This window comes from Xiphophorus hellerii, chromosome 4 (genome assembly GCF_003331165.1).
Source record: "Xiphophorus hellerii strain 12219 chromosome 4, Xiphophorus_hellerii-4.1, whole genome shotgun sequence".
In the NCBI taxonomy this organism is placed as follows: domain Eukaryota; kingdom Metazoa; phylum Chordata; class Actinopteri; order Cyprinodontiformes; family Poeciliidae; genus Xiphophorus; species Xiphophorus hellerii.
The window spans coordinates 6,346,299-6,359,919 of record NC_045675.1 but is presented as its reverse complement, the minus strand read 5'-3'; the positions used below and the strand labels follow the sequence as shown (position 1 = coordinate 6,359,919).

The 13,621-nt window shown below is 38.2% G+C and overlaps 1 protein-coding gene across 4 annotated transcripts in view; it reads left to right on the top strand.

Moving 5' to 3' along the window:
• Nucleotides 1–13,621, top strand: part of tspan4a (tetraspanin 4a) — a 180,498-nt gene that overhangs the window by 24,819 nt on the left and 142,058 nt on the right. Inside the window, exons 1-2 of one of the 4 annotated variants that reach the window (XM_032560621.1) lie at nucleotides 10,451–11,324; nucleotides 12,084–12,163. In XM_032560621.1, the coding sequence (XP_032416512.1) occupies nucleotides 12,101–12,163 (63 nt within the window). In that variant the 5' untranslated portion in view covers nucleotides 10,451–11,324; nucleotides 12,084–12,100. Of the gene's footprint in view, nucleotides 1–10,430; nucleotides 12,164–13,621 lie in introns of those variants that run through there. The other 3 variants (XM_032560620.1, XM_032560619.1, XM_032560618.1) reach the window with 3 other exon arrangements.

The following is a 13,621-nucleotide window of genomic DNA, read 5'->3' as shown; positions in this document are numbered from 1 at the left end:
GAAAAAACAAAGTCTTATTTCAGACACAAATAAAACAATACTATGAACATTGCTGTCTTCCTAATATAATGGGCTTTTAAGTTTTCATGGATTTCCAAGCGGTCCTGAATTAAGAAGACGGTGGCTTGTAAATATTCGTCGCTACCAGTTAAAGCTAACGCGGCACAGCAAAGTTTACAGCCTTCACTTCACTCCGGATCAGCTTCTTCAGCCTAAAGACGAAGGTAAAGGAGCCGTCCTGTGTTATTTCCATGGAATCACTTCTGTATTCAGCCTGAAAGAGAGTTTATGGGAACGAGAGAGCAGACCAGAGCCAGACAGCCGAGCAATTGATCCGCCTGTACACACTGCTGTAAACACCGTCCTGCTTCACAAGAAGCATGCAAAACTAATAAAGCGAAGTAACACGGAGACCTTAAGGAACACGGCCATATTTTTCTAAAAGCAACAATTCTGAACCTGAACAGTCAGCTGAACTAGAACTCCGACACCAGAGCTGCTCTACTGTTAAGCTATGGGCTTGTTGTTCCTCAAGCTACAGAAGCAAAAAGACTGAACCGTAAAATCCCCGTTACTTGGTCTCTGACACTAACGACAATAAACACACGTAATAGACTTGAAAACAAGGTAAAAACATTGTCCGTTAGAATGGATGAAAAATGTTTAGATACTTAAATAGCACATTTTTTACAAGAATCATGTCTAGCATAAGCTAAAGCTAATGTTAGCTACAAAGTTTAAAGAAAGTAAAACTCACCTTCTATAAGGAGGCGAACATTTTAAAACCTTTCTCCAGCTACTTGTCGGGGCTTTGGATCGATGTACATCATTAATTGTTACCTTGGACAAGTCCTGCAAACACCCAGTGGAAAGAGCCTTTTTCAATAGATCGGAAAAGATTGAGCCGCTTTCCCCGAACAAGGAAGCTGAGGTGCAAAGAAAAGTTCATGTTAACTTTGTGTCCTTCAGTTTTTATAGACACACTCCAGTTTTCTTGCTTGGATTTTTTACATGTTTCTTAGTAAAGTGTTTGATTTTTAAAGCCTTCTACTTGAAATAACATGGCCTTGTGGTTTATTGTAACAGATGAATGTGCAGCTTTTATTATCAGGATGGAGATAATTGTGGGTTACTCAGAAAACCTACAATAACTGATTGACATGGAAATGTTATTCAAAATGAGACTTCCTTCAAAATGTAAGTTGCTGAAGGGGTTCATATTCTGGCATTTCATAAATTAGCTGACCTTTTGAACAGATGCTAAAAATCACAATATTTATCTGGTATTGTATCTGTAAAGGATTTAATTTTTTTTCCAAGACAGACATGGGATTTTTCACCCCTGAAAAGGACATATTTATGTTGCTAAATATGGTTTGTGTTGTAATGGCATGTTGCCAAGTACTCTTTAAATATATATAGTACAATTACTAATGTACATTTAATTTACTTCTCAATCTACTATATGTGCTACACCTTCAGCTGAGGACACAAGGAGGTGTAAACATGCTGAAAATAACTTTGAAGCTATTTTTTTTCTGATAGGTTTGTGGTGAAAGCTGTAGAATTGGTATAAATAATTAAAGTTCAATTTCCCCAGTTCACCTTCCCTGATAACACTGATGATGGGTAATTTACCTGTTGGTTGCCTGAAAACAAATGCTGATTGTTTCTTGGGTAGTTAACTCTTAATAAAATTGTGCAGAGCTATATAATAAAACCTACATTTGTACTTGTAAAAGGAATTTCATGAAATAATTTGAGATGTCTTGCCCAGAATGCTGTCTGAAAACATAGGAAAGCTAAATGAACAGTGTGTTTTGTGTCAGGGGTCTGAATCCAGTGCATTTGGGGTTATAAGCACTATTATCAAACTGAACTTGTAGTTCTTGTGCAGCATTCCTCATTTCTATGCTCTGCCTGCACATCTCATGACTGATGTGGACTGATTGCTGGAGCAAATCAAACAGATGGAGAGATAAAAAGAGCAGCAGATGGAATGGAAAGGAAAAAAAAAAAATGACAGCAGCAACTTTGCAACAAATGGTCTTTCAACCTAACTTACAAAGACCTGTACAGATTCATGTGGTAAAAACATGTATGATTTCTATCTATTTCATCCAGATGGTTGCTTAACAACAGCTTTCCCAAACAAGCAACTAAAGCTGCAGCTCTGAAAGAGTGATCACAGCTCACATGGTATATCTCACACCCGTGTTTGCAACACATCAGCTATTAGCAATGGCTTCATAAAAAATTACTGACAAGAAAGAAAAGGTGTTGGCAGACTGATAAGGTTCATTAAACTGCAATAGTAATAAGCTGTCTTAATGAGATGGCTGATAACAGATATTGGATTATCAAATAAACAAGCTGAGACAGCTACAACCTTATGTTTGGGCACACCACATGTTTTAAAATGTAGAAATTACAGACATTATGTTACTCAGCAGGTTTAAGAAATTAGAGACAACTATTTTCAGAAATACAAGTTGTCATTAAGTTTAAGAAAGCATTGAAAATTAGAGAGTAAAACTTGCTTAACAGGAGTATCATTGCTCATGGTTTTGTGTGATTTAAAATTTAAATCACAAAGTCCTTTATATTTTCTCCACAGAAAAGAAAGTTTTCTGTCAGTCAGACTAAAAATATATTATGAATGTCAGCGATTAAGTCAAAGTAGATTTTCAACCTCATTTTCAAATCGTAGAGATTAATTTGTTTTTTCCTCCATAGATCAATGACTAATTATGCTGTGGCACACTTGATAAGTAACACCCAAAGATCATATGCCACATGTTCATAAATTATTACTGAAGGCATTAAGCATTTCCATTATAATTTTACACATTCTTTTTCAATTTTGACTGGAGACATCTTTTAGGACCAAATAATTGGCCACTTATTTAGTGACATGTGGGTGGCCATAATGTTACTGCTAATAATGTATGTTATTTGTAGCTAACAAGCACAAATAAAGCCTTGTCCAATGTGATTTATGCGCAGCTGTCAATTTCTAAAAGAAAAAAAAAAACATAACATTAATTGCATCGCCAGTATTATTTTGACAACTATCCAAATCCAATCTGAAGGAAATGTGAAAGTGTACAGCCAAATGTCTTCACTGAATCTGTTCCAGATTAAAAATAGCAAATGAAGCTTTGGCATAATACAGTTATGCTTCGAGGCAGTGTTGGAATGTATATCCTTGGGAAATCCTACTCTGAGATGAGAAAATAGTGATTGGTTGGGGACTAATTATAACTGTGAATAAATACGCAGAAGGAAAAGAGAGGCTAAGCACATTGTATTGCAGGAAGGAGGCATCTAGTGCATTGGTGCAGCTGACTGATGTGCCTAATTGCACTTGTTCTGGGATGCAGCTTGGAGGTATAAGCCTCTCTCTTGGCTGATACAGTGACATTAGCATTCATTTCAAGATGCCTCTCTGACCACCTGGTGAGTGTATGTCTAATATTCAGTTTCATCCTCATGATAACTGAGCAATCTCTAATGAAGACGCCTTTGTTGTGAACTGAATTCTGGTGTGTGTTTGTATGACTGACTGATACTTTCAGTTTGAGGAGTGTGCACTTTTAAGAAAATCACATACTGGTGTAACTTTTACATTTGAATCTACATGTGAACTTTGCAGCTTTTTATATGTTAATATGGAACACTTCATTCCTGATTTATGTTTTGTAGGCAGTGGGATATTCTGCTCTAAATCTTGCATCAAAACTCATGGTTATGTACGGTAGTTCATGTCTGTGGCTTTTACTCTGACAAAGGGATTAAATAGATAGTTTAGTTATTTTAAGTGTGGTGTCTGATAAGAGATTATGGCAAGACAGTGTGCTGCAGAAAATTAACTGAAGCATTCTCAATTAAATCCAACAGAAAACAATTGTCAACTTAACAAGCAGCCAGACAACAAATCTCAAAAAATTATTCCTGTGTTAAATGCAAACTTTTTACCTTACTGTCTTCAGATTTGCATTAGATAGTAATGATATCTTACCTTCAACTTTACAGTTGGTATTGTGTTCTCAGGCCTGCAAACTGCAATTCTCATCATTCAGTTTTAGTTTTACTAGACTAGAAGTCAGTGAATGTTTTGGCAAGTGGAATATGTGTAGCTTTTGGTGTTATAGCTGATTCCTCTAAGTGTTTTTTTTCCAACCCATGTCATTACATTTTCTTACCAGCTTTGGGAAAGTAATACAAAATTTGCTTAAAAATGTCTCTTGTCGTTCAGGCATTTACCGTATAGAGATGATTTTAGTAATCCTGACTGACATGAAATAGGAAATCCAATCCAACTTTCCAATGTCAGGCAGAATGAAAAATGGTTGTGAATTTTTTTTCTTTAATACTGAGAAAATATTTCAGTTGCAGCAGATAAAAACTTGACATACACATTCAGGTTCTTTTCATGTTTGAAACTTTTAGGAACACCAAGAAACTAGTAACAGTTTTCTCAGTATTTTACATAGTTCTACTTCACATGTCTTTTTATGTGAGAACCATTTTCTCTACAAGGGTTTTAAATTATTTATTATATGCGTATTATTTCACATTAGTCTCTTTTTTTTTTACCTCTTCTTTGGAGAGCTGATTTAGTTTTTAATGCTATATTTTCATTTCTCTGCAGCTTGTTTTACTGTCCTTAAATTTCTATTTCATCAGCCGAACAAATCTTAAAATCCTTATGACTTTGCACAGTTGGATGAAGCTCGTTTATTTCCCTGTGGAGCTGCTGTGATTTATCTTCATGTCTCTGATTCCTTGGTGAACCTTGGTGTGATGCTGTTGTGAGAATGCTCTCTCTGTCTAATCTTCTGCCTCACACACAGATATGTGCTTTGAAAGTGATATCCTCAAAGCTAATCCCAGCCATTTGTCACAAGCGGGTGTTTCAGAGCTGATAGTAGTGATCATTTTTTAAACTGCTGTTTGTGTATTAACTATTTGATGAAAGGATCTGTTTTCACGCTTAACCTTGACAACAAATCAAGGTTTTCGTGAGGATTTTTTTCAATGTCCTGTAGAAAAATTGATTCTACTCTAGTCAGACATGGGTTGATACCTGGAGACGATGTACTTCATATCAAAATTAAATCACTGATGTGAAAGATGAAGGCATTTCTGCAATATACGTATGTACAACATGTGACAGAGCTTTACTAATACATGACACTGGCTATCTGCAGCAGATAAAAAATATCTTCAAAGAGACTTGGTCTGCCTGTAAGAAAAAAAGTGAACTATGAGGAGAAAAATGGAGGTTGTGATAGAGTCTTTTTGTGGTAAGAACTTGTAAAACAATTTATGAGTAAGCCAAAGTTATTCCTTCCCTCTGTCTTGGTGTAAATTAACAATATATTTTTAGTTAATTGCTTCATTTAACCTTGATTTATAAAGTCCTAGTTTTGTTTAGAGAAAAGAGAATCTTAGAGTCAAAAAGTTTAACTTTCCCAGAATAGCATCATGTTAAAACCATGAACTGGAACGATTATTTTGTGGTTGCATAAGCTAAAATTCAACCAGGCAAACAGCTCTAAATAATTTGACAGTCTTGAGAAAAGCTACTCTCATTCATGAGCCGCTCAGCGTGCACTGATGTTATCTTTTCGCCTGAATGTCATTTTGTGTAGGTTTTAATTGGAATCTCCCTCCTCCCCCTTTTGCTTTGATGGTTATATCTGTTACAACATTTCACATTTCATTTTAAACTTTTCAGTTTCCACAGACAGTTATTTCATCATGCATTGTGTTTGCTGGCTGCCACCCAAGCTCTTTTTTTGTTCACCATCAGTGTATCTGTAAATACGGAGGACTTCAAAGCTGCTGCCACCCCCCAGGGTGCCTCTGCCCATTTACTTTGATTGTGTGTCGACGAGCACTTGTGAAAAATGTTTGTTTCTGCAGAGGTTGGATTTGTGTTAATGAAGGGCCACAAATGACAGGAAGGTGTTTTCCTTCATGATGTCACAATATGCTAAAAACAATCGATTTATCAGCACTTAATGAGTCTGCATGATTCAGCTCAGTATTTATATTTCATGAGAGTGAGAGCAAATTGTGCCAATTAGAAGCTCAATTTACTTCGGATAAGAGAAAAGACCTCTTTCTGTGTATGAAATAACACAATTTGACATAATTATGACATAATTTTGTCTTTTATGTTATGATTTTTAAATATATATACAGTATATATATATATATATATATATATATATATATATATATATATATATATATATAAACAATGCAACTACTTAGGCGTGTGAATGTGTGTGAATGACTGAATGTAGTAAAATATCTTCAATTACTCAATAAAAAATGGATTATTTTTTGTTACTTAAGTTGTGTTTTTACAGAAAACTTATAGGAACCTATTGAGGGTAATAACAAAGGCGTTCATCTGGAAATTACATATGAAGGATGTCTTCTCTTTGTATTTCCAAATACAAAGAGAAGACATGAAACAGTTACAGAAGTTGACAAGTCAAATCAGTGTTTTATACGCCCAACAGAGTTTAGAGTTAACCAACCATCCATCCATCCACCAATTGATCCATACATCCATTATCTACCACCTAATCTGTGGTTTGGTTGCGGTGAGCTCATAATCATAGATTAGGTTAGGAATTCAGACTGACCTTTTGACTCTGCTCTCTCTTCACCATATCAGACTGCTACATCATTTGCATCACTGCAGATGCCACACCACTCTACCTTTTGATCCTCTGCTTCATTTATCCCTCATTAGTGAACAGGACCCGAAATACTTCTGCTCCTTCACTTGGGGCTATACTTTTCCCCTGACCTGGAGAGGGCATTCTAGCCCTTTCTGTCTCAAAATTGTGATCTTGGATTTGGAGGTGCTGATTCTTATACCAGCTGCTTCACATTCTGCTACAAACGATTTGATGATGCAAACAGAACCACATCATCTACAAAAAGCAGAGCCCTAATCCTGAGGGCACCCAAACGTATCCCCTTAAATTCTGACTACAATTATAAAGAAACCCAACAGTTAGTAAGAAAAAAATTATCTTCTATAATTTTAATGGAGTACACAAGAGTCTCATTTTGTTTTACTTAATTTGTTTAAGATCTGACAGAAGGATCTCCTGTTTGAACAGGCAACTTAGTTTATTGTTTATTTGGACCATATAATTTCTATTCATCTGAAAATTTAGTAAATCATATATATTAATAATCATGCCCAGAAGCTACAATGGCGCATTCACTATAGCTTGAAAAAAAGAGTCTTTAAATTCAACCATTGACTGTAAAAACGATGTAAATACTACAATGTTCTTGTATCTCCCCCCACAAAGGAGAAGTCAAAATCTCATTTATGGGTGCAGCCATAACACATTTTATTTACAGTCTGTTAATTCAACTTAATGAATTGCGGGGATTTTTAGTGGGGGGTAATATTACTGTGATACGATTTGTAAACAGCAGCTCCTGTTAATTAACAAGGTAAATAAACAGATGCAAAAACTGTTTATGAAAACAATATAAATATTTTGTATCTGTTAATGCTTTTGTGGACTTAGCGAGTGTAGTTATCAGTAAATAGGTAAATAATAGGTGTCTAAAGACAGTTTGTGAATAAATAAAGATAATTTCTCTAACTTAAATGTTTGTTGCCTTGTATGTGCAAATCTGTGTAAATACACAGATGCAATGTTGATTGAGAATGATTTTACCTCAGGCTTTTAAAGCACAAAAAAAAGCCTTAAAGACAACTGAAAGTTGTCTTTAAGCTCACATAGACAACTTTAAGACTGTGTTGAAAGTTAGAATAATGTGAAAAAGTGCTAAACTTAATGATCACCAAGAAATAACATTTACCTCTTGGAGTAGTGGTAAATTGTGTTCAGTTGCAATATCTATTTGTGTGTCTTGGATAATTGTGAAATCATCTCAAAGATAATATTAGAGATTTCCCTAACAGATTCCTATAATATGCGCTTAGCTTGATATTTTAAGGGTGCATTCACACCAACCCTATTTAGTCCACTTTATTCCACTTGTAGACTCTGGCCTACAAAGTCTGGTTTGTTTGAGGAGGTGTGAATCCTCAAACTCTGATTTAGACCATAGAAGCATACTCTGGTCTGCTTTTATACATTCCATGACGAAGCAAGTTGCACCCATATATTGTTCAGAGGTTTTCATGTTATTTTCTACAGTGGTTCTTGTTGCAGTGCCATCACAGGTGAGGGGTGAGGAGACAGGTTTCGGTTCCTTTGACACAGTGCAGTGTGAAAGCGAAGTGCACCAACTGAAAATGCACCCAATGTTGCAAATTTGATTGCAAATTGAACCAACTCTACTGGACTAATTCTTATGAAAGCACCATAAAAGTTAACCATGTAGCATGGCTTACATGATGGATGACCTAGACCAAATGTAGCAAGTGAGAATGTGTGGTGTGTGTTGGACATGCGGAAAAGAGGATAACAAATCTTTTAAAGAGAGGGATATTAGAGTCTCTGTTGAGGTTTGGTGCTTAAGAAAGAGAAGGTTAATCTGGGTGACTGATGCCAGGCCAAACAATGGAGAGTAAGTTAGCAGGAAGAGCGCTGTGTTAAGCACCACTAATGGAATTAAATGAAATAACTAGTATAAACTGTATCTCATGCTTTTTTACATATTAATGCTATGCAGTTACTGTCTTTGTTACTACAATTTAAAGGATGTTTCTCTGCTGTGCAAATGTTCTTTTCATAAAGGTGTGTTTAAAATCTGTCCCCTTGATGCTCCCTAATGAAAGAACTTGGCCTTTCTCGTCCTTACAGAATTACCCTCCAGGTTAACATGGTCTAGTTATTGTTTCCCAGACCAGCTGATATGGAAGAGAGGTGGTTATTATGTCTTTCCCTGAGTGGGGTAGATGTGAGTAAAATAATTAAATGAGATAGAAAAGCGGGGAAACAACAGAATTTAGGTCTTTGACCCCAGGAGGCGTCGCCACTTGAGAAAGAAGAGGGTACAGTGATTTTCATGGGCTTCTATTGTTGCCTTGAAATAGATCTTCAGGCTGGGCTTTTAATTATTCTCTCTTGGATTAGATAAATTAGAGATATAGGTGTTTTTAGTAATTGTTTCCGTCCTTGAAACCCAACTTTTTAACCCCCATTTTAAGTCATTTTGCTGTTTTGCTTTCCAAAACCAACTCAGCTCAGCTTGTCAGAAAGTACATCATCTTGTTTTGGAAGCATTTCAGATGGGAAAGATGCATTTGGAAGAGTCTGAGACATTATACATATAAGGTTTATCAAATCCAAAAAGTTTTAATTGTTGCTTTAGAAAATCAATGATGCCAGATGTAGAAGCAGATGGTGCCCTTCGCTATGTTCTCTTACCAATTATTACTGTAACTAATAATCTTTGAACATTTCATAATTAACATCACCATTAGACTTGATTTTCTTTATTGCTCTAAAATCTGAAAAGATTTCATGGCAAGTGTATTGCAATACTAGCCGTCTCCATTTTGCAGCCTTTGCTCTGCAGTACTGAAAAATAAATTACCTATATCAATGCATCTGTTGATAGCAAAGCCCTCTACATTTCTGAACTTTAACATTTCCTGATGTGTTGTAGTTTTCTAGAAAAATACAACAATAATGCAACCTGCTCTTCACAGCAATTTTCGTTAGTCAGAAAGTCAGACTCACAATCCTAGACTGCTGCCGCCTTTACAGTCTGATGAAAGCACACTCGGGAGACAAAACAGAGATCCATTAAATACTTGATGCAGCCATTAATATAGTCTGCACTCTCTGCAGACTTGATATCTGCTTGTGGACTCATAAAGCCAGTGACCCAGATGGCTGCAGGGTTGCGGGGAGTGTGCAGTAATTTTTGTGTGAATGTCAGCAGGAGGGAGAGTTTTTCTCTATGCATCCATAGAGTCACACTTCAGGTGAGCGGCTGGTGTAAAAATCTGTGCTGAGGCAGATACGCAGATATTGTGTGACCCAGGTCCAGGTCTGAAGGGGTTTGTTAGTGGTGGAGGGGCATGCCTGACACAAAGCATACACAGAGATGAGTCTGGTTTGTGAGTAGGAACAACCTCTGCATGTGGAATGAGAGTCAGCAAGGAAAGGAGGAGGAGGAAGAGGAAGGACTAACACGGGTGCAGCCTTCTTCTCAGCGCTGTCATGTTAATACAACACCAGGCTGTGTGTGTGGGGGTGTGTATGCTCACGCATGCGTTGGTGCATCCAAAGGGCTATCCGGTAGATTGTGGTGTGCTCGGGAGAGAAGATGGGAGCTGCGAGACATTGATTGGTTGTTGGGTTTCATGGGGTGTGGCTAGAATTTGAATGCCTGCCTTCCGCACAGGCAGGTTTCGGGGACAGTGACCAAAGAGGGATGGAGTGTGTGAGCCTGTGTGTGTGGTGGTGGGGAGAGTATCGGAGCTTGTGAGAGAAAGGGGGAAAGAGAAGAAAAAAGGGGGGGGGGCATACTGAGAGAGCGAAAGAAGGAGGGAGCTTCTGGGAGCAATTCTGGACTACCGCTCAAACACTGCAGTCTTTCTTTTGCTTCTCTGAGGAAACAGGGTTACCCTTCTTGCTGCCTAACGCTCCTTCTTACTTCTTCCGTGGCTGCGTTGCTATGACCCTGATGGACACCTTGATCTCCTCACCCACCTAGAGAAGAGGAGAAACGAGCTGTAGCGGAGAAGGGAGAAACAAGAGGAAGCGAAACCACACACTTTGTCTCTGTGATGAGAGTCTGGAAATTAATTACCTACCGTCAGCACAGAGGGGGAAGCGCAGAGAGGTGCACAGTTAATAGAATAACTGAGAGTTGAAGAGGGTGACTTTGTAGATGTGTGAAGAACAGGCTGTGGCGAGGCGCAGAGAAACCCCTAGGCACTTCTCAGAAACAAAAAGGGACAAGTTTGGGTCGTCGCGTGAAGTGAGGAGGAAATTAGGCAAGGCTGTAACTCCACAGGGATACTAATTCAAGAAGCCAAAGAACTGTCCAATCGCAAGCATCCTTCATCTTTTCATTTTTCTTTCCAACCTTCCTCTTAAATCCATAACTACATCCCTAACTCTCATCTCCTTGCCTTGTTTTAGTTCTTTTTTTTGCATGTCAGCAAAAGCACATCATCAGCCACATTCACATGCTGAATGCTCAGATGCACCTAAGACTAATAGCGCAGCGTTGTATTCTCAGAAATAGATGTGTCATCTGCTGCTGAGTAAAAAGTTGATTTAGCTATATTAGAGGTGTCATTACTTGCTGGACAGGAGCACCCACTCTGGAATCTCTTGTGAGACCAGGTAGGACATTTCTGGATCATTTTGGGTACTCCAAGCAGGTGGGGATGTGTTAAGCTCTCCAGTTGTTCACCTGATTGAAACGTTATGAGATGAAACTGCAGACCGGCTTATCTCTCAGAGCACGGCACCTGTGTTTGAGGGATTATGCTAAGGGAAATAGGGATGTGCAGCTGTACTTGTGCATCGCAAGACAGTGTCCGGAATACAATGAATTACACAGGTGGTGTCGCCAGAATGTGCAAGGTCTCCTGCTCAATGTAATGACTCTAAAAGATTAAAGACAACTCAATTGGGGTGACACATTTTCTTCAATAGATTAATTTAGATCAAGTGCAACCTCATTTATGATATAATTAATCCAGCATTGCTAGGATTTGTCAGGGGGGTCATACTTATCTTAAAATCCATTTCTCTGTTCTTGGAGGAGTAAGTCATAGTACCTCGTAGTGAACTTGCCTCAGAACTGAAGCACACAGAGTGACTATTAAGACTTTCTAAAGACTAATTGTGCTTCCACAATGAGACGCTCAAGCACAGATGAGACTCCGTACCGACGCAGTCCATCTCTGGACAGCAAACCTGACACTCCGCCCTTCACTTCTGGTTTTCACCGATTCAGTGGAGAGTTTGAGTATAAGAGACCTCCTTTTGCTTTCGGCTTCCACACAACAAAGGGGCCAAAGAACTCCAACGGGCGCTACGCCCAGGGGAAGAAGTATGTGGTGTTTTACCTGGACCTCTCCTTCATATTCCTTCTAGAACTGCGGCGCTGCAGGATGGCTGAGGGTTGCATGATGGCCCTACGCTATGGAATGGTCTTCTTCAACCTCCTTTTCTGGGTAAGTTCTTCATAATTTTTTTTTGCATCAAAGAGCATATGAATAAGTTTTAAGAACTGACAACAAAGTTGTGTTTCTTTCTATACTTTATCTTTGTTTCTCCTCACTGTGACTTTTCTGTCCTGTTAGCTGTTTTCTGGTCTGTGCAGTCACAGAGATGTTATGAGAAAGGAGGGGCAGCGTGAGGAAGAGGCAGATCATGCATTTAGATCTTGTGTACAAAGCCCACTGTGTGGGTGGGAGAAGCTTTTTCTGTTACCAATAATGTACTTTCAGTGTGGGTGTATTCTGAATTGTTTTCCTTGTTAGGCTTTGGCATATTGGAAGCTTGCATTGTGTGCAGTCTTTAATCACAGTGGCACTCCAGTTCTTCTGCAATACCTCTACTATACCTTCCTTCCTCCCAGTGCAACGACACTGCTCAGTCCATAAGAGGATCTGCTGTCACTCTGCTCTATCTGACAGATTGTATCTGTTTGCTGTGGGGATGTTTGAGCTCCAGTGTGTCTGCCTCTGTCACTCTCACTCTGATAGCCTCACAACAGATCACTTTCATTTGCACTGTGACGCCTGTCGCGCTTCCCTGCTATGCTTCACATTTAAACATCTTTAGCTTGTATATTTTCTTCCCACAGACTCCCACAGTGCAATCCAATGCAACTTCTCACAGAGTTTTAAAGTCAGTCTTGCATCTGCGTCTATTTCTGTGGGATTACTTGATTTGTCAAATGTCTGCTTTTATCACTATGGGAATGAAATGAACGCCTTGAGTGCTGAAATGAAATCTGGCTGCCAAAATGCAACCCCCTTGAGGAATAAGTGACCTCTTCATTCATTATCTTCTTGTCTTTTGGTAGAGCCTTTGTTGTGTGGTGCAGGAATGATTGCTATTGTTTGCAAACACATTATTCTAACCCTGTCATTCACATGAATGCTCAGATCTGTTTTTCATAGTGGTTAATATTTTAAATTGTAAGTAAAGTAGATGAATTGTTGACAGCATGCAATTTCTTGAATGACTCAACAGATTGTCAACTAGAAAATGCTGAAAATCTGTCAACATTGAAATGTGAGCATAGCAAAAAAATAAATAAATAAATAAAAATATGACAATGTCAAAAACACTCCAACCACATTTTGAGGTTGGAGTGATTTTGCTTATGTTATAGAGTGTAACTGTTGTAAAAAAGACACATTTTAACTCGACAGCTTTGTTAAACATTTTTAGAGAAAGAAGATCAAAATCCTCTCTTCTTCTTCCCACATTTTTAGAGGCTGCTGAACTCAAGAGTTAGGGCTTTCCCCAAAAGGGTTACGGCAAGGGTTAGGGGTTAGGATTAGGTTTAACCAGGGCCAGGTCGTACTTCTTTCCATGAAAACATCAAAGAACTGATTTGTCTTCCCACTGTTTGGGAAACTACTAGAAATGTATCTTGTAGTGAAAGTTTGTTCCTCTCT